This window comes from Girardinichthys multiradiatus, chromosome 12 (assembly GCF_021462225.1).
Source record: "Girardinichthys multiradiatus isolate DD_20200921_A chromosome 12, DD_fGirMul_XY1, whole genome shotgun sequence".
Lineage (NCBI taxonomy): Eukaryota > Metazoa > Chordata > Actinopteri > Cyprinodontiformes > Goodeidae > Girardinichthys > Girardinichthys multiradiatus.
Window position 1 is genome coordinate 49,474,360 of NC_061805.1, and position 23,728 is coordinate 49,498,087.

Genomic DNA, 23,728 nt, shown 5'->3' on the forward strand with positions numbered 1-23,728 from the left:
TCTTTTGTTCTCCGGTTTATTTTCCTCAGGGATTTTCCATTTGCTTTTGTTTGATACATTTGTTTTGTTAGCGTAGGAAAAGCTTGGGCCTGAAATTTGTTGCCTAAAGAAGCACTTTTAGAAAGGGACGTTCATCAGTGTTTGAATGAGCAGGAGAGAATCAGACCTGCTTGTTTCCAGATGTCCAGTCTTGATGTCCGGTTCTGACCTGCAGCGGTCTGGTTGGCAAACACGTTGATATTCTTTCCAATTTAATGATGTCTTCCTCATTTATTACCAACCTGATGATCTTTATTTGCTTTTCGTTGCTTTGGTAAAGGTTCATCTTTGTCTCATCAGGCCTTAAAATGACCTCCCAGATTTTTTGGCGTTTCGCTCTTGACTTTTTGGCAAATGGCCGGCCTGACCTTCCTGTTCTTTCTGCTGTTTGGTTTGTGTTTTTGTCGTAACTTCTACTCTTTTGTCCATAAAAGTCTTGACCAGTAGATTGTTCTCTCTCCATCCTTCTCTCCATCAGGAGGTTGTTGCTGTTGTTCCTAACAGTTGTTTTAGGCCAGTGGTGTCCAAAGTGCGGCCCAGGGACCATTTGTGGCCCTTGGATCAGTTTTGTGGGGCCCCCAAATTCAGTTCAACAGTCAGTCCTCAGCCTGCCAGGTGACACTTTTTACACAGTTTTATGGTGAAATTTTTCCTTACAAATTAAAATCCTTAAAAATGACAAATGTTAGGTACAGCACATATATTATTAACCAGGTTTTAAACTTTAATTTTACATTAATTAGGACCACACACATCCAGTGATTTTTACTCTAGGGCAGACTTGGTTTAACATTCGTTAAACTGTATTTGTAGAACGAGGGAGCCGTATCCTGTGCTTATTGACAACAGGGAACAATTTATTCCTTTCCTTTAGCAAGACATTAAAAAAGATCACATTTCTTGGCCCCTAATTATTTTCAGCTTGCCGATTTTGGTTCGGATGCCAAAAGGTTTGGACACCACCGTTTTAAAGTTTTACTTTAAAACAGTGGCTCTCAACTGCTGATGTTTTCCTTTCACTGGTTAGAGCTAATGTTTGTGAGACTCCCCTGATCCCTGATAAATGCAGTCTGAACAATGAAAACCCGACCGAGAGAAGAGACTCGGTGCCACAGGTCCTTGAATAATCAGTCTAATAGGACACACCTGGGCAACAGTCACATGTTTTGTTACTTTTGCCCACTGTTGAAAATAATCCAGATGTAAACACCTGGAAATAAAAGCTGGAATGTTGATTTTATCCATATTTTCTCTCCAAACCTACAACTTACAGCAAGAATAAAGGAACTGCTTTTGGAGGGGGGTGTATGCCAACACTGTAAACCTTAATGTGATTTAAGTTGTGTAATATCTGAGCTCAGCCTGTAAACCAAAACCACGTTTCTGTTAATCAGGATGAAGGAACCATCAGGCCATGCCTCCAGCTAGGAGATCTTTTCTCTTGAAGCTGTTCTGCTGCATTAACAGCGTCTCAGATGAACGGACCTCTTGTGTACCTGCACCGCCCGTCCTGTCATTGTGAAGCCGCAGGAAGCGGAGCTGCAGGTCAGTTTCTGGCTTCCTGTCCTAGCTGCTGGGTATCTGTAGATGAGGGAGGAGGAGGAGGGGGAGTGAGCTCACGTAGCCCAATGAAGAGCCGGCTTTGCCTCCCTGTTTCCATGACAGCGGCTCTCTCGCAGCATTCAGCCGTGGGACGGCCTCTGCATCTGAAAACGGTTCCCAGTGGTGTTTCAGAGCCTCTCGCTGTCTTCCTTCAGCTGCTGCTTCGCTTCATCTTCTTCCTCCACTGTCCTTGTGTGTGTTTTGTCTTCTAAAGCAGCAGCATTCCATCTCCACTCGCCGCAGTACTTTTAAATCCACATCATTTGCATCTGAAGGAGGGCTGAGTTCAGTCCTTGTTGTCCGTTTAAATTCTTCAAGGCCACAAGCGAAAGCACGCTTAAATTATTCAAACCAGCCGTCCTGTAAAGATGCAAATATTAGCTCAGAGTGCAGGAAAGAAAGAAGAGCCACGTTTTTAATTTTACTGTTTATTAATCCAAAAAACGGCTACTAATGACACAACATGTTGAACCTGGACTGAATTCAGTTTTGGTCTGTGATTAAAAAAACAAAGTGGTGAGAGTGCTGAAGTAAAAACCTCAGAGGCTTCCAGTAAAATACAGAAGTAGCTCAATACGTCTGTACTTCCGTTCTATCATCATTCAGACATTTGGGTTAAAAGCTGTCTGACCTACATACGTTGAGTTAAAACGTCAGCTCCTCAGGCCTTCAGGTTCAAAGCTGCAGACGCCATGAAGAAAATGTCCAAAACTCTCTGCTGAGGGGAAATCCTCAGCTGCACCCAGCTACAGAAAACAGCTGTGGGGTTTTTCTGCTAATAAGAACACAGCTGGTGAGGCGCTACATGGTTTTAAAAGTGGAGTTTCTCATCAAAGGTGTAACAGATAATCGTGAAGATTGCTGACGAGCAAACAAAGCCCAAATTTAACTCTTACCCTTACAGTATATTAGATTTTTACAATTACAACAGCAGTGGATTGCGTGGTTGCAAGTTTTGCCAGGATATGATTTTTAAAGTGCCATGCATTCAAACTTTTCATGCAGATAATATATTTGTCCAGCTGGAGGGAGTCTAACTGCTTGACCAGCCGGTTTATTCAGAAAGCTCTGTTCATACACAAGGCAGTCCGAGATGCTCCACAGGACCTGGCAGGAAGTATCAAAGCATTAAAGTTTGGCATCAAAGAAAAAGGAGTTAAAACACAGATATTAACAGAATAAAAGAAACAAATGCTTCAAACAGCTCATCAGTCAGATTCACCGATATTTTGTAGTGGCTAAGATGCTAAAGCTGAGAGGAAATTGTGGGGAAATGCAAACGAGTCCGGAAGACGTGGGTTCATTACAGTCGATATCATCATTGCAACATTCAGCAGTAACATGCTTTCCTGATGCTGTCCTAATGCCAGGTCACAGGTCACCCATGCCGTCACACTCAGATTTAACTACAGTTTGACTCTAACTGTAGTAAAATTCAAATGACCATCAAAACACAGTCAGACGTTTCTTCATGTCCAAACTTCCTGCCTGGTTGGTTTTGGTTTTGGTTGAATTAGGTAAAACTTTAAATAAAGTTGTGTTGGACGTGAGACAGTCTGATGTGATTCCTCCTCTGAAGCTCTTCTGATTAAGGCCCAATGTTTTTAATGATTTACAGTGACCTGCAGGAGCAAAGTAGAAGTTTATATTCTTCTTCTTCAGTTTCCGCCATGATTTTTGCTTTAAAACATCCATATTTCAGTGTTTGTAACTCATTTGAGAATATTTTCTTCTGGCTGTTGCCAATACATTTACAAGATTTTCCCTTATAGACGGGGATTATCGTGCACACAGCTCCATGTCTCATCTCTAGTTTACAGCAGAAACAGCGTTCAAGGTTTGAACGGGTCGCAGAACTTTGGACTCCACCCGACTGGATCGTGCTTTAATTACAGTACGGTTTACATGACTGCAGCTTACGTTTTATTTAGTTTTCTTGAACATTCGACACTGAGTGCTCTGCTTACTGCGATGATGTCACATATTCTGGGTTTGGATCCTTTGAAAAACTCCACGCTTTTTCATTTAAACTACTTTAATATCCAGTTTCATCTCCATGTGTGTAATTTCCACACCAAAATAGAGGGACTTCTTGCTATTGGATTTAGAGTTCAATGTAAAATTAACCCATAAAGCTCCCTGCAACAAACTGGAGATGAATCCATCCAACTTTATTTATAGAGGCCTTTACATTCAGCCACCTGCTGCACAGAGGTTAATAATAGACAGAAAACAACTAAAACCTCTGGAGACACACACTCATTGAAGTCCGTTGTAGCCGAAACGCAAGGAAATACTGGAGATATTTATGTACATAAAGAGAAACAAATGAATAAAGTCAAACTTCTGAAAACACCCAAGTTATTGTAACCTAAAATAATATAATAATAAAATAAGTAATAAAATCTTGTCCTAAGAGGACGTTCCTAACACGTCCTGTTTGCTCTTCCAAGACGACGGAACCAATGCGATGATGCTTGGCAGAGAAAACTATCATCTGGATCAATAATCGGTCAGCAATGAAAAACAACTGATTAACTTATTTTATTATTTTTACACACACCAGCACCGTCAGCCCCAGACAGCCCAAACTGGTGATTCTCAAACTATTGAAAGTGTTGTAGAATCTCTAATTATTGCACAGTTTTTTCAGATAACACTGCTGACTGATTTATGCACACTTAAAGTGACTGTGTGAAACTTTCAGTCTTCAGGATGTCAGGACCTCGGTTTGAGTTTGGACTGAATTTATACAGCGCTGTTCTAGAGCCATATTCACTCAGTCATACTCACTAACACACGCATTCATACACCAGCAAGCAGATCGGCAGGGAACTTGGGGTTAAGTGCCTTGCCTAAGGGCACATCGACATGTGACAAGGGGATCCCACACTCCTTGAATAATTCAGCCTTTTATTGGAACCTGGTTTCCTTTTCCAGGTTCTGTTTTCCTCCCTCTGTTAGAGGAGGAATTTCTGAAAAATTACCTCAACGTTTAGCTTGTCCACTCTAAAACTCACAAACTCACTCCTGTTAGATTCAGCTCTCCATTTTTCTTTCAAAGCTTAAATTAAAGGGTCTCTTAAACCTGTTGTGAAACACTGAAGACATTGACAAATTTCCAGGAGTGGCCACCAGGAGGTTCTGCCACTCGAGATTTCTTTGATCCCTTATATACAGGTCCTTCTCAAAATATTAGCATATTGTGATAAAGTTCATTATTTTCCATAATGTAATGATGAAAATTTAACATTCATATATTTTAGATTCATTGCACACTAACTGAAATATTTCAGGTCTTTTATTGTCTTAATACGGATGATTTTGGCATACAGCTCATGAAAACCCAAAATTCCTGTCTCACAAAATTAGCATATTTCATCCGACCAATAAAAGAAAAGTGTTTTTAATACAAAAAACGTCAACCTTCAAATAATCATGTACAGTTATGCACTCAATACTTGGTCGGGAATCCTTTTGCAGAAATGACTGCTTCAATGCGGCGTGGCATGGAGGCAATCAGCCTGTGGCACTGCTGAGGTCTTATGGAGGCCCAGGATGCTTCGATAGCGGCCTTTAGCTCATCCAGAGTGTTGGGTCTTGAGTCTCTCAACGTTCTCTTCACAATATCCCACAGATTCTCTATGGGGTTCAGGTCAGGAGAGTTGGCAGGTCAATTGAGCACAGTGATACCATGGTCAGTAAACCATTTACCAGTGGTTTTGGCACTGTGAGCAGGTGCCAGGTCGTGCAGAAATATGAAATCTTCATCTCCATAAAGCTTTTCAGCAGATGGAAGCATGAAGTGCTCCAAAATCTCCTGATAGCTAGCTGCATTGACCCTGCCCTTGATAAAACACAGTGGACCAACACCAGCAGCTGACACGGTACCCCAGACCATCACTGACTGTGGGTACTTGACACTGGACTTCTGGCATTTTGGCATTTCCTTCTCCCCAGTCTTCCTCCAGACTCTGGCACCTTGATTTCCGAATGACATGCAGAATTTGCTTTCATCCGAAAAAAGTACTTTGGACCACTGAGCAACAGTCCAGTGCTGCTTCTCTGTAGCCCAGGTCAGGCGCTTCTGCCGCTGTTTCTGGTTCAAAAGTGGCTTGACCTGGGGAATGCGGCACCTGTAGCCCATTTCCTGCACACGCCTGTGCACGGTGGCTCTGGATGTTTCTACTCCAGACTCAGTCCACTGCTTCCGCAGGTCCCCCAAGGTCTGTAATCGGCCCTTCTCCACAATCTTTCTCAGGGTCCGGTCACCTCTTCTCGTTGTGCAGCGTTTTCTGCCACACTTTTTCCTTCCCACAGACTTCCCACTGAGGTACCTTGATACAGCACTCTGGGAACAGCCTATTCGTTCAGAAATTTCTTTCTGTGTCTTACCCTCTTGCTTGAGGGTGTCAATAGTGGCCTTCTGGACAGCAGTCAGGTCGGCAGTCTTACCCATGATTGGGGTTTTGAGTGATAAACCAGGCTGGGAGTTTTAAAGGCCTCAGGAATCTGTTGCAGGTGTTTAGAGTTAACTCGTTGATTCAGATGATTAAGTTCATAGCTCGTTTAGAGACCCTTTTAATGATATGCTAATTTTGTGAGATAGGAATTTTGGGTTTTCATGAGCTGTATGCCAAAATCATCCGTATTAAGACAATAAAAGACCTGAAATATTTCAGTTAGTGTGCAATGAATCTAAAATATATGAATGTTACATTTTCATGATTACATTATGGAAAATAATGAACTTTATCACAATATGCTAATATTTTGAGAAGGACCTGTAGTTTTCACACCATGACTGCTTGTCTGAGGAGAGAAGTGATGCTGTGGGCTCCTTTCTGCTCTCTAGAAAAAGTGTGAATCACTGTAGCGCCCAGGTTTCTCAGCATTTCCGAGTCTCTGGTTCTTGCGTTACTCAGCAGCTTCTTCCTTCCTAATGCTTTATAGAAGGAAGTGGGGGCACGCTGGATTTGTGGGCATCTTCTGACATATTCTAGTTCCTCTTTGTGTTGTTTTTTCAATTCAATTCAAAAATACTTTATTAATCCAAAGGGAAATTAAATGTTGTTATAGCTCATATTATGAAGGTTTCTTCAAAGAGCCGTTGTAGATGCTGATGGCTGTGGGCAGGAAGGATCTCCTGTAGCGCTCCGTCTTACAGCAGATCTGAAGAAGCCTCTGACTGAAGACACTCTGTTGTTGTAGGACAGTCTTATGAAAAAGATGCTCAGGGTTCTCCATAATGTTCTTCATTTTATGAGGAATCCTTATTTGCACAACAATCTCCAGAGGTTCCAGAGGAGTCCCCAGAACAGAACCAGCCTTCTTGATCAGCTTGTTGAGCTTTTTTAAGTCCCTGGTTCTGATGCTGCTTCCCCAGCAGATGATGGTAGAAGAGATCAGACTTTCCACAACAGACTTATAGAAGATATGCAGCATCTTGCTGCAAACACCAAAGGACCTAAGCTTCCTCAAGAAGTACAGTCTGCTCTGTCCCTTCTTGTAGATGGCTTCACAGTTGCATCTCCACTCTAGTCTGTTGTCCAGGTGAACACCGAGGTATTTATACTCCTCCACCACCTCCACTTCTTCTCCCATGATAGAAATAGTTTTTGACTTATTCCTGTTTCTCTTAAAATCTACAATCATCTCCTTTGTTTTAGTCACGTTCAAAATGAGATGATTGTTTCCACACCATGCCACAAAGCGGTCCACCACCTTCCTGTACTCATCTTCTTGTCCATCTCTGATCCACCCCACGACTGCAGAATCATCCGAGTATTTCTGCAGATGACAGGAGTCTGTCTTGTACTGGAAGTCTGAGGTGTACAGAGTGAAAAGGAATGGTGAGAGTACCGTCCCCTATGGTGCTCCTGTGCTGCTGACTACCTGGTTAGACTCATAACCCTTCAGTCTCACAAACTGTGGTCTGTTTGTCAGGTAGTCTTTAATCCAGGAGATTGTTGAGGCCTCCACCTGAGTCTTCTGGAGTTTCTGACAAAGCAAATCAGTTTGGATTGTAATAAATGTTCTGGAGAAATCAAAGAACATGATCCTCACAGTGCTGCTGGCTTTGTCCAGATGACAGTGGGTTTGTTGAAGCAGGTGTATGATGGCATCTTCAACTCCAACTCCACAACGATAAGTAAACTGAAGGAGATCCTGATGGTTTACTGTTTGCTTACTCAGGTGGGCCAACAGGAGTCTCTCTAGGACCTTCATGATGTGAGATGTCAGGGCAACAGGTCTACAGTTATTGAGGACTGAGGGGTGAGTTTTCTTTGGTACCGGAACAAGACAGGAGGTCTTCCACAACACCGGAACCTTCTTCTGGGCCAGGCTAAGGTTGAAGAGGTGCTGCAGAATCCCACAGAGCTGCTCTGCACAGGCCTTCAAGACTCTAGGGCTGACATGATCTGGACCTGCAGTCTTATTCCGATTCAGTCTCCAGTTGCATCTTCACTTGACTTCTTGAGACACACAGGTGGAAGGGGGAAGCAAAGGAAGCATCAGCATCTTCTGATATGGTTGAAGGTAAACATGTAGAAGCAGAAGGGTCAATGGCTTAGGTGGAACATTTGAGGTGTTACTGGGCAGCTGTGGGTCCAACTCCAACTCCACAGTGATAAGGAAACTGAAGAGGGTCCTATTGAAGAATGTGTTCAGTTCATTGGCTCTGTCCAGACGTCCATTATTCCGATCTTTCATCTGCTTGAAGCCTGTGATCTTCTTCATCCCTGACCACACATATCTGATATTGTTTTGCTGGAGCTTGCTCTCCAGCTTCTTCTTGTACACCTCCTTGCTGTCTCTTATCTTGACTTTAAGTTGCTTCTGTAAACTCCTCAATAATTCTCTGTCTCCCTCTCTGAAGGCTCTTTTTGTTTCTTGTTAAGCAGGTCCTTCAGGTCACTGGTGATCCAGGAGAAGCACTTCACCGTTCTGGTGGAGATGATGTTATCCACACAGAAGTTTATATAGTCGGTTACACACTCAGTCATGGCATTGATGTCCTCTCCATGTGGCTGGCACAGTGCGTCCCAGTCTGTAGCCTCAAAGCAACCTTGCAGAGCTTCTTCAGCTTCCTGTGACCATCTTCTCACAGTCCTCTTTATTACAGGTTGTCTCTGAACAAGGGGCTTATATTTTGAGCAGAGAAAAACAAGATTGTGATCTGATTTGCCTAGAGGAGGTCTTGCTGTAGAGATGTTTGAGTCCTTGACATTTGCATAAAACAAATCCAACATTTTGTTTTCTCTGGTAGAGCAGCTGACAAACTGTTGAAACGTTGGAAGTGTAGCAGAGAGTGAAGCATGGTTAAAATCACCAGATATCGCCACAAACGCATTGGGGCGTTATGTCTGTAGCTTAGCAACAACTGAGCTGATGGCATCACATGCAGTGTCGGCAACAGCTGATGGTGGAATGTAAACTGTTGCCAAAACAACACTTGTGAACTCTCTGGGTAAATAAAATGGACGAAAACGTACTGCTTGGCGTGAAAACGTGTTGCATTAAGAAAATGTGAACCCATCCCATTAAGCACCGCTCCAAGTTGTACATTGGGCTTTTAAAGAGGTTGGAGTCATATTTTAACATCTGGCCTCTAGATACAAGGAGCAATATTTCATCTTGAGAATGTTCTGGAAAAGTCCATGTCTGCACCGATGCAGTGCAGGAACCCTAAAAGAGTTATTAAACGATTAAGAACATTGAGCTGTCTGGTTTTATGTGCAGGATCTTCAGACTTCATTGGACTTGTTCAGACATCATGAGAGATGAAAGGAGAGGAAAACAATTTTAAAAAGAATTTCTGAGAAACTGGTCTGAATATCTGGTCTGTGTTCACATTTCCTGGTGGCATTAATGAAAGAGGAGGCGGGTCCACACCCCAGCCTCAGAAGCAGGCCCCCTGCTTCATCTTTAATGGGCTCACAGGCTCTCTGGCAGCTGAAAAGAGCCGAGACTTCTCTCTTGATTAAATCGCTGCAGCATAATGAAGCAGAAATGAATTCCTCTGTGTACCTGCTGCATTTGAGTCGGCCCGGTTCTTTGCGTGTTTCTGTGTGTCTGAGCGTCTCAGGCTGGATGTTACAGTGAGCCGAGAGGAAAGCAAACACACTGCGGTCGTGGCAGAACAGCTGAAGGTTTCTGAGCTGTTGGGCAATAACCTCCAGAAGACGGAAAAACCAGAGAGCAGCTGCTGACAGCTGAGACGGTCCCCAGTGAAGGAGGGAGAGGAGCAAGAGGGAGGGTTGGAGATGAGTGGGGTGCTGGCTTGTTGTGAAGAAAAGGAGGACGTGGAGGTGTTCCTCTCCTTTCTCTCAGTCGGATTCGCCTTTTGGTGAGAGGCAGTGTGAGTTAACAGCCAGCATGGGGACTCCCTTCTTCTTCTTCTTCGACTGATTATTCCTGTTTTTTCATCAGTGCATGTTTGTTGCACGCAGACGAGCGACGGCTGCAAGGCGTGTTGACTGTGCAGCATGGAAGCCAGGTCCCTGTTCAGCCTGCACAGAGCGCTCGCTCAGCCAGTCAAGATGTGCATGTTTGACTTCCCCGTCAGCATCCTGGATGACCTGGTGAGCTCCGCCGCCGCTCTGCAGAGACATGGCTGCCATTCCATTTTAATGTCTGCCCACATTATTATTCTTTTTATTGTGTTTCTCTGAAGCTGTGCGGGCCTCTGGTCTTTCAGGACTGGACGTAGGAGTGTGCATGTGTGAGCTGTTGCCTATCGCAGCGTAAACAGCGTTTTCATAAAATAGGCAGCAGTACGAGAACATTTGTGCCTGAGGAGCCCAGCAGGTGCCCCTGTGTGTGTGTGTGGTTTACAGTTTGTCACGTAAAGGTGAGGAAATCTGCAGATACACATAGTAAACATTACATATCTTTCTCCTGCAGTACTGGTATCAAGTGTGCATGTCAGTCTGGTTGTTGCTGCAGCGTTTCTACAGACCTGTGAAAGATGTTTTTCTGTCGTTCCATCTAAAAATAAGCAACTCCATTTTATCAAAGTCCTCATTCACAGAGCGAGTGTTTGTGTTGTGAAAATGCGTGTCCGTGAGTTTGAGTCAGCCTGCAGCTCCTAGTGGCGTTTGCTTTCTTTCTGGATGTGTGTGTGTGTGTGTGTGTGTGTGTGTTTGATGATTAAATCTGGAGGCTTTTCCTGCATTTCTAGACAATAAAAATCTAAACAATCTAGATCTTTCTGCTGTAGCACTCCTATGAGGTTTGCAAGTCAGATTCCTTCATCTGTCTGTGAAGCAGTGCAGATTTTGTTGTTTATTATTGCATCATAACTTTAGACCTATAAATGTGTTTTTCTATGCAGAATTAACACATATGGATTTAAAACATAAGAAAGTCCTCAGAGATGTAGTGTTTTTGTGCGTCAGTGAGTTGGAGTGCTAGTCTGTCCTCTGTGTGTGGTTAACAAGGCACTCTTGTCACGTAAAAGCAGATTAAATCTGCAGTTTGTTGTTCTTGTGGCGTGCTCTGGAGCACTGAATTGATTTGGCTGCGATTTTTTTGTGCTGCTGTGTTTTTTCTGAGCGACGGGAATTCCTCTATTAAACAGAACGTAAGACTTTCTGCTGCTGCGGTTTAATCAGGTCTGCAGGTCAGAGATTGAAGTTTGGATTGTTTGCATACTTGTTATCTGTTGACTTTTTCACCTCCGCCTGGCGCTGAGTCGTTGTTTTTGTCACACGTCACTCATGAACTCACAACCTGAGCGAAGTTTCTCACCTCCGTTCATATTGTGATGTTTTCTTCTCGCCGTCTCCTGGGTTTTTATGATCTCTGTTCTTTCTCGGTATGAATGCGTGTCTGTTTGTGGGGTTGTGTGTGCACCAAACCCTGAGGCAACCATCGCCCCACAGAGAAGGCTTTGATATATTGACATGTTTGATCATGTCTTCATTACATTTCCTTCATTTTTTTTAAGATAATGCAATCGTTCTTTTGCTCTCTGCAAACTAAGGATGATTACCTGCGACCTGATGTGAAAGCTGCGGTTAAGTCTTAATCTAAAGTGCTTCATATTTAGATAATTTTAGATAATTACCTCTCCTGTCTCTATGCTTCGATCAAGACATTTTGCTTGTATCGCCCATTAAATAACAGCAGTTGCTTTTGGACTCAAATGTTTCAGGTGTTTTTTTAATCAGGTACAAATGCATAAAATCTGATTTGAAGCTGGTGTTTGGTTCGTTCCAGCTTATGGAATGAAACCAACACCAAGGAGGAAGCGTTGATGTATGATTTTGTTTTATGAGTTTCTCCTTTAAGGGTCCATTGTCCTGCTTGCTTCAGGCGCTCCAGCTCACCTGGTTCAGAAGATCAGTTGATCCAATCCTCCTGTCACTAAATGGTGCAGGAACCTGCTAATGATCCAGCCTGTTCTCCTGGGTTTGTCCTCTTGTTGTCTTCGGTTTGGACATGTAGTCTCTAGACCTGAGCTGGTTAGAACTTTGCATTAGCTTTCAGGTTGAGACCGACTCTGTAAATATGATGGTGGTAAAATATTATTAAACTCCAAGACACTTTTTTATCTCCACAGTTAAATATGTCTGATAAATTATAGAGATACCCAAATCTGATGTATAATTTACGTTAATTGCATGACATTTTCTGAAGGTTTATAATTAACCTTATTTTGGTTCTGATTCTTCCTTGAGTCAGTTGTCAATTGTTATAAAACATGATAAATTATGACCCCTGATCAAAGCCAAAATAACTCAGTCTGAGTCACATGTTAATGCAGCAGAATATGATCCGATCAGAGAAAATTATTTTAAATGATGTATTGGCATTAACATCGATATCGGTCAATGTTTGTCATTTTCTAACATATTGGTATCGGCCCGATAAGTAAAACTGGGCCAATATTAATAGTCAACTTTTATTTTCATCTTGTTACCGTTTGTGAATGAGTGAAGCTGAGAAGCAATGTCAGCTGGTAAATATCGGTTTTCATCCATAACAGCAATATTAATATCGGAAGTCAGTATCGGTCCTGATCCTCATATCAGTGCATCTCTGCTATTCTGTAACTCCAACTCAGAGAAGTGACTGGAGACAGGAAGCCATTACTTGTGGATTTGCAATTCAAAATGATCTCAGACTATAACAGCTGAAGCCACTAGGTGGTGCTGTTTGGCCGCTTTAACAGCAGCAGACAGGAATAATAATCTTGAATCCAAAAATCTGGATATGTTTCTCTGAAGTATGAAGAGAAATTGAATATAAAGTATAAAAACTGAAAAACGAGCAGTCAGAATGCTAACATTAGGTTGTTGGTGTTCTGAAAATGACTTTAATTGATTGCACCCACTTGATTGGTTGCCTCACAGGATTGGCCAACTTGATATCTCGGATATCTTCAGAGTAACGTCTGGAAAAGTATATCCATAAAAAGAGCTTCTTTCTTTGATTCAAGGTCTTTAATCTTGTCAAAGAACATACAGAAATGACAGAACAAGTCTGAGGTTCTGACTCAGTTTGTACGCCTAAAACTGAAAACAGCGACCAATCAAAGTTTGCATGCACTAACTATTGCTGCTCCCATAAAACGCGAACAAATGGTGCATTCATGTACTGTTGGGCTTCAGAGTTACGCAGCTGTTTGGCGTCTACGTTTTGTCACACACGTATCTCGCTGTCTCCACTGAAGGCTGTTATTGTTCCAGCAGCGCCTCGGTTGGAAACATAAAGCTACGTTGTTGTTGGAAAGATTTCCTGACAATAATGTTTGATGAAATCATTCACATGATCTCTGTTGACGTCTCTTTCTCAGGCTCAGGGTTTCTCAGCTCCAACACCCGATGGTGTCTCTAGTGACCTAAATTCTTCTTTGAGGTGTAAAAACATCTCTTGCTGTCTCTGCAGTCGGTCTGTTGTTGTAATGGGGTCAAACCGGGTGATGGGGGTGAAATAAAGAGCAGCCTCTGCTCGTAAAGATTTGTTTCTCATGAATTATGAAGCTGTGAAGCAGCCGTTCTGTCCAGATCTGAGGAGATTATTGAGGACATCTGAATCTGGAAGTGTTCAGGATTAGGTGAAGGTGATCGAGCTTTTCTGTTTTTAATGCTGCAGGTTAAGAAACAAAGACAGCATGGATTTGTAGATGAGTTAATGATGCATTTATCTTTAACATTTCTTATCTTGTTGGATAGATGCCTTCCAGTAGATGCAGCCTTGACCTCTCAGAGTTCTGCTCTGGTCCAGGATGTCTTCAGTTCTGCTGCAGCTCACCTGTTTGAAACACAGCCTCTAAGTTACAAAAGGTCATATGTCTGTAGCCTTCTGATTGGCTAATCAGCTCTGTTTTTCACACATTTGGACCCGACTGCCCATTTTGACTTCCTGCCTTTCGCTAAACGTAGTTCTGTTAAAAGCAGCATCAGAGGATGATTGTTGGTGATATGTTGACAAGACGAGGGGCCTGGAAGGAGGAACTGATGATGCTTTTTCTCACTGCTGAAGAAACCTCTGCATGTTGTGCTCATTAAAAGCATTAGGCAATGAAAATGCATGGGGCCTGCTTACTCGAAGTCATTTTGGTTGCTCAGGGCTTTGGCAGGTGAGGTGCTAAAAGTAACCAAAATAAACTCACATAAATTCTCTGACATTATTTTTACTCTGCAATGTATATATACTTAAATGTGTATTTAGTTTTGCTCTAATAGCGTTTATTGAAAAGTAATTACACAGGAAAGAGGGTGGAGAGAAAAGGGGAAGACCTGCTGACCGGGAATCGATCCTAGGTCGTCTGGTCCACCAACTGGACCACACAGAACCCGAGCTTCCTTTAATCATTTAATCTTCCAAGCCATTGCTCCGAAACATAAGAGTCTAGAACAATCTGAGGGTAAACTGTGATTTACCTGTTTGATGAAGGTGCAACACTGCAAGGCTTCCATTTTAAACCTCTTTCACACATGAGCTGCTTTCAGGCGTCTGATGTTTAGCAGCAAGTCTGAAGTAGAGTTTCTACATGATCTGGAAAATCGTATGAAATGTTTTCATGTCTGGATAAATATGGAAAAAGAAGAGAGAAATATTTAGATTTCCAGACTATATTTTCTTTCCCGTTTCTTAAATTCCATCCATCCATTAAAACCACCAACCAACCCAACCAACTACCCACCTCTCCCAGACATCCATCCATCCATTGCCTATATCTGCTTTTCTGTGCAGGGTCGTTGGGGAGTTTGCGCCTAACATTGGTCGAGAGGTGGGGTCCTCCCTGGAGAGGTCACCAGTCCATCACAGGGCAACACAGACACACAGCCATGCACACACTCATAAATAAGGGCTATTTAGAGAGACCAGTTAACCATACAGTCATGTTTTTAGACTGTGGGAGGAAGCTGGAGTACCCAGAGAGAACCTAGCCATGCACGGGGAGAACATGCAAACTCCATGCAGAAGGAGCCCAGCCCGGGACCTTCTTGCTGCAAGCCTACTAACTGCTCTGTGTTATTTGAGGCAAATTTTGAATGTTTTGTATCTTTATTTTTCCACAATGTGTAAAACTCTCACATCACATTGAGTTTCTATATTCAGGAACATTTCTGTAAATGTGAGCACTGATCGAAGGGGGTTAGTGCCTAATAATGTGTGACGGACATAAAAAAGCCTGGGTGGTCTGCAGACTGTCCTGATCAGTTCACACTCGTATTTAACTGCTTATTATTAGCTTTGAATGACTTCAGCCAACTTTCAACAGCCTTTTTTAAAACTATTTGTGTGAAAACAGGGATGTGCACAGAATAAACCGTCAAACAGCAGTTCAATGATTCCAGCTACGGATGCTCCGATATGTCCAGCTGTCATTCAGCTGTGAAGGAAATGAGTGGACTTCTGCAGACTCGATAATGTTCGGTGGGGCGCTCAGCAGTCATCTTGCAGGAAGTGGTTTGTCAGCAAATAATCAGCCCTGAAGGGAAGTGTTTCTATTTTAGATTGTTTTCTGCTATGACGTCATGTTATTTAGCTCCCACAGTATCTGTGAAGATCTCAAAGTTATGGGGAAAGGTCCAGTAGCTCGCAGCCAAGGCAGCAAAAAAGGGATGAAAAGCTGCAAAAAGGAAAAGCAGGTTTTTATAAGCAGACTATAATACCATTAATATACACTTTGGCTGCAAACAATGGCTCCAGGGTGTGTTTAAACTGAAAGGGAATTGAAAAGGGAGTTGGCAGCAGCTGTACAGGTGGATGTAGAAGTAATTGGGGAAGGCAGAAACCCGCTGGAGGCCATGTCTGGGCAGGCAATGAGTGCCTGGAGATAAGAGACAGTGGCAGAGCTGCAAACATGCTGAAATTTTCACCCCGTTTCCATCTGTTGTTGTTTCGTTGGAGGCTGTGCTAGCTAAAAACTGATTCAGATTTATGTAACAGAAAGGAGGGAAATGTTTAGTTTGCAGATAACTAGTTTTAGTTAGTACTCTGGAATGTTTACGGAAGAAACTGCATTTGTCCCTCATTTGTTGCCAGACTTTACCTAAATCGGCTGCGATGCTGATGACAGATACCTAAAAGAGGAGATGTGTATGAATGTGCACAGCAAACAAAGAGTTTAGCGTCTCTTTAAAGAGACTGGGAATAAAAAATGGCTGCCATGTTCCCTGCCTTGGTGACCGTTGTCAGGTTTCCTCAGAGCAGAGCTGTTTGTGTCTCTCACTCGGCTGCAGTCGGGATGAGAAAGCTTTTTTAAATGCCAGGACCTCGGAGGAGAACCTGAAAGGCTCTGCTGGCTGTAATAATAGCTGGGAATAAATCCAGAAGCTGTTAGAGGGACGGATCTCTCTGCTGCTCTTTGTGTGTGAAAGAGACCCGTCTTTCTGTTTCTGTCAGTTACTGAGAAAGTCTCTCTGCAGCAGAGATGGTCTGAGAATCGGGGAAGAACCCAACAAAACGTCTCGTTACGTCGCTGAAAATTTGATCCTATTCATCTCTGATGCTCCAACCATCAGCAGTTCTGTACTCAGGTGACCCAGATCTCCCTTCATGGTTCTGCCGTTCCCATTTCCATTTCTGGTTGGAACCAATGGCTCAAATACAGTTTATTACCAACTTCTGCCTGCAGGGAGCTCTGTGATGCACCTGAACTTTCTCCACCAGGTCATTTCTTCAGCTTCAGAATAGGACAGTGGGGTGGTGCAGAAACATGTGAAAAGTGTGAGGTTTACTTTGTTCGTATTGCAGTCACAGTAAAAGAAAGTACACCTTTTGACACGGTTTTAAAGTTGAATCTAACCTCAGGGGTACTGGAAAAATTCTCTGCTGTCAGGATTTAGACTCCAAAAATCAAGTGAAAATGACAGAAACCCCAAATTTAAGCCAGGGTTTATACTGGCGTATATACATCTACTGGGTTCAGAGCGCTAATGTGTTATAAAGACCCCTTTAATTTGTTTCTAATGATGCCGGGTCTTTAATAAACCCACATCTGTTCTATGTTTTCTGACTGGGGAGTTTTCTTCAGTGCTGGCATCATTCCTCTGTGTTTTGATGTGACTTGTTGATTGTTTAGCTCGTAGCTTATTTTAATGTGATTCCAGTTGTTGTGGTCACCAGAACTGGATTCCGATTGGGTGAAAAGTCCAGAATAAAGACTTTAAAAGGCCTCCAGGTAGCTCGGACAACTTAGTGCTTAAAAGATTACAAGGAGCGGCTGCTTGGAAGAAAAGTGGAAATGAATGAGGACTGGTATAAAACTGTTGGTCCGTGCTGTAACTCTACAAAATCTTAATATTATGAATTAAAAAGCTGAATATTTCCTGCTTCTTGCCGGTTGTTGTTGGTTTTTAAAAATAGACACAAATGCAGCAGTTTATAGGACTGTTTCTGTGTTTGGAGTGCAGAAACTCAAAGCAGAAGTCTGGGGAATTCTGGTGCTGGTGCTGTTAATGTAACAGCTGATGACAACCAGGCTTTTTACTCCAAGCGTTGCTGTTAAACCGGACCGACCGCCGCTGGTATTTTGTGGTAAATTCCTCTCTTAGAGTTATAAGGAAGTCCCCTGCACTGCATTGCCTCATCTGTAGCTTTCGCTTTCTACCTGAGCTCCTTCAGAGCGTCTTCCTGCTGCGGTCTGTCAGTGTTGTTCCTGTTGGGAAGATCTGACATCCTCACCAAGCGGGTTTCGCTTCTCTTCTGACAGAAATGGACCGACTCGGAGAGCTTCTCCTAAACCACCTTCTGTTTTCTCGGAACAAGTTAATTTTTTCCAGTGTTGCTCTTTGTGTTGTTGACCCAGCCAGTAAAGTAAACACGCGCGAGCCGAGTATCTGCGAGGGTCCAGCCAATCTGTGAAGAGGGGAGTGGAATCTCTGATGGGTCTTAGCTCCAGGGTTGAGTGGATCTGGTTCTGAGTGGAGTCGTTATGCGGTGCTGGGCCCGGTGGAGCTGTGGGTTGCTGGCCAGGACTGGCGCTTGCTGCTGGGACAGAGAGGATTATTACCATCCGGTCCAGAGATCAGACACACAGGTTGGATGTTTTCTTTGCTTTTCCAAACAGAACCTCTGGATCTTTCACCTACTTAGATTCGATGTAAACATATTCGCCTGTCTGAGGACACCTTGATACAGACTGAACTGGCCAAAATGGGAAAGACCAGCTGGTTTGTATAGGTTGCTTATAAGACGATTCCATGATTTGAAGTATTTAACCTGTTTATTTTTCAGGAAAACTTTTTGATCGTAGCGTCTGATCCAGAAGTGTTCGATCATTGAAAGCAGTTTCAGGCCACAAAAAGTTTATTTTTTGAATTATTATTCACTAAAAATGTTAAAATGATTTTGTTTTCATATTTTTTTGTCAGTAAAATAAATACATAATAACAATATTAAAACCTAAAATTGGTGTTGCATGTTAGAATCTAGATGATTTCGGGTTTAGTAACAACATCAGGGTATGGGTCAAACTTTCTTCTAAACCTCTGCTTTATTTAGCCAAGTTTAACAGATCATGTCTGCCTTTCAGTAACAGTCACTGAATGTTGGTGATCTTATTTATTCTAAAATATTTTTGTAAGCCGAAACCTCTGGTTGGTATCAACAGTTTGTAGCCTGGCGTCAGGGAAAATTTCACCCAATGCTTTAAAAAGTGATTCTGCATCAGTCGCCTGGGCTGGTCAACCACATTTGTGCCATTCTTCAATTGTGCTCCAGGGGCCCCACAAAATCATTCCGAGGTCCACACATGGCTCCCGGGCCTCTCTTTGGACACGGCGGATCTATTCTAAATACTTGAATCATCCTGAATACATCAGAGGCATTATTTACATGCCTCTGCCCAGGTTCTCACAACACAATGCCCTGCATGTTTGACATGTTTCTGCATTTAATCACCTCTGACTCATTCTCCTTCAGTTCTGCAGAAGACTGTTAACCATCCAACAATGTGAATCAGGTGTGTTTATAGCAGGGAAACATCTACGACATGGAGGACAGTGGCTCTCAAGGACCAGAGTTCTAAGGATGATGGAGACACAGTCTCCGTGTTTGAAGCAGGGCTGTTGCTTTGGTTTGCTGCTAAGATGCCTAAACCGGGTCCCATGAGTGATGGTCCTGAGGGCCAGAACCTTGGCTCGAATCGGTTATTTCAGAAATATATTTGATGATAAATTCTAAACCTGTTGTTTTTAATCAGCTGCTGGTCATCGCAACTGAACTGAACTGAAATGCAGCATGCCACACTGACTACTTAATAATATCTTCCTGGAAACTAGGCTCTGAGTTATATTATAGATTGTAGTATTGTTGCTTCCAACTTTCTCTGGGACCTTTAGCATTTTGGCCACCATCATCTCTGTCATCTCCTGAATATCGTATTGGAAGTAAACTGGAAATAATGAGCAGCAAATACTGCATCTCAAGCAGTCCTTTCTGATAGATGTTCATGCAAACCGAGCATCGCCATGTTAATATATTATGCAGCCCTGCACACTGCAGGGACATCTGAAGATCTGGATCTGGTCTGTGCTCCATGAAAAGCCCAGATCTGATCTAAACACTGGCTGCTCAACTCACTTCCTCTGTGGGTTTTAAATAATAATTAATAACAATAATAATAATTATGGTTGAACACAGCAGGCAGAACAAAACGTCTCATTTTGGCAGCAAAACAACATGAAATATTTTCACATCAGACATTTTGTGACTTTTGTCATCTGAACAACATAGGTGTTGATTAGCATGTTGCAGCTGAACTGTGAGCTGGACTTTCTATGAGGAGTCTTGTTCCTGAGTGGTGGCAGGATGGAGCAGGAGATGGATAGACGTGCCGGCGCCTTGTATGCTGGGATGTGGGAGCGCTGCTCCAGTCTGTTGTGGTGAAGAAAGAACTGAGTCTAAAAGCGGAGGATGACATCTCAGATACAAGTGGCTGAAATGAGCTTCTCTGTAGGGCAGAGCGTGATAGATGTCAGACATTTGGGGGGTTCTGAGTAGAGCTGCTGCACCTCTGCATCAGAAGTAGTCTGGTTCCGGTATCAGATCAGGATGCATCCTTGGATCGTCCTGGTGGAGGAAATTCAGTCTGCATGGATTTCCTGTCCTATAAAACCAGGAAAACAGTAAAAACTGTAGCTACAGAATATTGCATTATTATCATTAAAAAGCATGACAAGACTACAACCTTTTACACTGAGCAAAGAATTTGGTCGTGCAAATAAAACATGAAACAGCGAAAGGTCTTAGTGATCTCATCTATTCCACATGGAGTAAATGCTTTAAGGCTGGTGTTTGTCAGGCTGTGGGGAAAGTACAAAACAATCTGCAACTATATGACATATGAGCATAAATGTAGTTTTACTGTAGAAAAACTGCATGAGTCATGAGGGGATCTGCTGGGTTTAAAACAAACTATAAAATTAATTAACAAGGCTTCCCTCTCCAACTCAAGTTAGATGCTTAATCAGCAATGATCACAGACTGACTAACTGGTACTGTCAGTCATAATCCTGGCTGGAATATTTGTAGCGTATCAAATGTGATTCAACAGATACAATAAGATTGAGCGGACCTCATTGTTTCTTATCTGACTGCTGCAGAAAGCCTCTGAGCTTCTCTCATCAGGGGATTTCTGCCATGTTTTCCACTGGGGCAAAATTATAAGCCACCATTTATTTTAAAAAGTCAGTCGAATGGTCTGAAAGTGACATGAGACGGCTGACCTCAGCTGTCTGCCGCCGTTAGGAGCTGTCAGTCTGGAACGAGCAGCACGCCAACTCTCTCTGCCTGGATTATGTTCATTTACAACCATCAGACTCAAGACAGCAAGACAGAAGTTCATCCTCCGGTTGCAGCTCTGTATCAAACTCTGAAGGTTTCATGAAAACGTTGTCTGAAATTGATACTGTTTTCAGAGAAAGTCGTAACTCTGATCTGGACACATCCTGTACTGCTGAGGTCTGAGAGGCAGCTGAAGGTCTGTCATTCGGAGGCTTCTGCTGGAAGAGCCGTAAATCTCTTGTCTAATGCCTGGTTCACACCGCAGGATTTTCAAATTGTCGGCGGATTTTCAAAACCTCTGGGAACACCCTACACGCTACGATATTGGGTCAAGACAATCCAACATGTTGAATATCCACAATTTGAGGTCAGAGTGGTCCCGACGTCCTTCCAGGCAGACTGGATCTCTCGTAAAACATCACACACAGCAGGAATATCTTAAGAGCCTTCACGATGATCGGGGCAAGGGGAAGATTGGGTCAAAAAAAATCGAAAAATAAATCCTGTCGTGTGAACCAGGCATTAGAGACTGAAACTGTGGGGAAAAACATCAATTTATCAATGTTTTGAGCTTAAAATTCAGGCCTGTAGAATATAAACAGTCGGTATTGTGACAGGTTGAGAAACAGCTTTTTTTTACCCAATAATTTCTGTTTTCTGTATTAAAAAGACCATATCTGAAACGGAAGGTCCTGGGTTCAAATCCCGGCTCACGGATGGATGGATGGATTAATTAATGGATGGACTATTACACACATAGTAGAAACAATGTGTCGCAGGTTTTATTCCTTTTTATGCTTCAGATGTTTATTAAACTTAAAACAAAGTGCATTAAATAATAAAGTGAGAATGTTGGGAACTTTTAGATTTGATACATTTAATAAATAGTGAAGAAACTCTAAAGATACTGAAGGTTTCCAGACCCTTGCAGCTGACCTGCTTTAAAACCTTCATTTCTCTCTTATTACCAGTTTTCTCTCCAACTCTTTGCCCTCCTTTCTTGCTGTTGCGTAACTCCGCAGTTTGTCTGGGAGACTCGTCTGCTTTTAATTTGCATCAGATTTATTTTTTGTGGAGTTCTTGGCAGCGGCCCAGTTTAACCACGGCAGTCCGGTTCTGCCCAGAGAGCCTTCACCAGAGGGGGACTGTGCCTTGCTAAATGGCACCCTGACAGTTAAAAGTAAACTTTCTGAGTTGTTCAGTGTCACCAGGACAGGAATAGCTTCTTGATGTCAATGTCCTGATTTCCATTGGAAATATTTTACCAGTCTGCTGTTTCTGAATCCGCCCTGGTTCCGTTCTCGGATATTTGTCCGTCCTAACTGTCCCACAGCTGCGTGGAAGCATGAGCGTTTCTCTTAGCGTGTATGAGGGAATAATTCAGGCTGCGAAAGCGTCACTCTCCTCAGGGAACAGTAAGTCACGTCAGAGCGGCAACACAACCAGAAAGCTCTGGTGTCGATTTCGCACCGGAAGGAAAATTGGACCTCCGGCTCTCCTCTGAGAGATTTGAGGGAACCACGGCAGATATTAGTGTCCATCATGCTGAATCCAGTGTCCAGTCCTGTTGTTGTCGTTTATGTTTGGTTTGTTCTCAGATTTCATGATGTTTATATTACAGCTGCCCTGCAGAAGGTCCTGGGTTCAAATCCTGGCCTGGGGTTTTCTGAAAGGAGTTTGCATGTTCTCCCGTTGGATGGATTGTTTCTCTCAGGGTACTCTGGCCTGTTGGGGTAATTGCGGGTTTAACCCATCCCAATAACCGCTGGAGATAAGGACCAGCCCTGCATGGGTTAATATTCTTCATGTTTTTGTGCACTGATTCAGAAGGTACCTTAGAAAGAATGTTGTAGGATATTCTCCTTTTTTAAGCTTTTCCCTGAGTATAATTCAGTTTCGGCTGGATTTGTTTCCAGCAGTTTTTATAACATTCTGGAAATTTAAGCACCATTAATTTACCATGTGAGGTTTTATTATCTCCATAATTCCTAATGCAATGCTGACATTAGGTTTTGATTGGTCTGTGTGATAAATTAATGTATAAAGCACTTTGTTCTTTAGAAATCCAGGCATTTATCTTTAAGATTATGGGATGAGGAATACAGTCTGGAAAGTCGATCATTTTCCCGATCGTGTTAGGAATCCTGCTACTTGGTTGCTGTTTCGGATCCTTTCTTGTAATGTTTTTGTCCTTGGAGCAGCAGCAGATTTTCTGAGCTATGAAGCAGGAGCAGCTTGGTGCTGAGAAACGTCAGACGGGTCACACGTGTTTATGTTGGTCTCATCTGGCTCAGCTGATGTTTTTCCTGAAATCCTTTCACTCCTAGTCTTCCGGTCAGCACAGAAATCTGATCTTGAAGCTATGCTGCATCTTTGGTGCAACGCTTTTACACCCATTTGTTTTGTGCTGCCGATTAAAACCAGACTTAAACTGATTTGAGCTGGTCATCAGCTAATTAGCTTTATAGCCATCTAATTCAGTTGATGGATAGCTTGTTAGTGTGTTCCTAATGGGATGTGTTCCTCTCACTGTCCAGCAGGAGGCAGTGTTGGATGGTAAATCCACTGAAGCTCCTGTTGTTTCTGCTGTGGTTGACTTAGATCCTCCTGAGCTCATCTGTTGTCTCACACCTCAGGACAATCTGTCCAGGTAGATTACTGGCATGACAAGAAAAACAACGTTCAAGCTAAACTGACCAACATGTTTCCCTCTGTGTTGCTGTTGTGCAGAGTCGAGATGCAAAGATCTAACGAGAAGTGCAGAAAGTTCAGCATTTTGCAGTGAACCTGCAGATAATGAAGACAGACTGTAGGAGTCATGCTGTAAGTTTTGTTTGGC

General features: G+C 42.8%; 1 protein-coding gene across 5 annotated transcripts in view; it reads left to right on the top strand.

Moving 5' to 3' along the window:
• The window catches only part of LOC124877345 (ral guanine nucleotide dissociation stimulator-like), a 65,826-nt gene that overhangs the window by 7,233 nt on the left and 34,865 nt on the right, over window positions 1-23,728 (top strand). The window contains exon 2 of one of the 5 annotated variants that reach the window (XM_047380459.1): window positions 1,434-1,584. The exons of 1 other annotated variant lie outside the window; for it this stretch is intronic. Coding sequence is in view for 3 of the 4 variants with exons in the window: in XM_047380455.1 (XP_047236411.1) it covers window positions 18,038-18,142 (105 nt within the window). In the remaining variant the exon portion in view is untranslated. Of the gene's footprint in view, window positions 1-1,433; window positions 1,585-10,083; window positions 10,227-17,629; window positions 18,143-23,634; window positions 23,713-23,728 lie in introns of those variants that run through there. 3 more of the 5 variants (XM_047380456.1, XM_047380455.1, XM_047380457.1) reach the window with 3 other exon arrangements.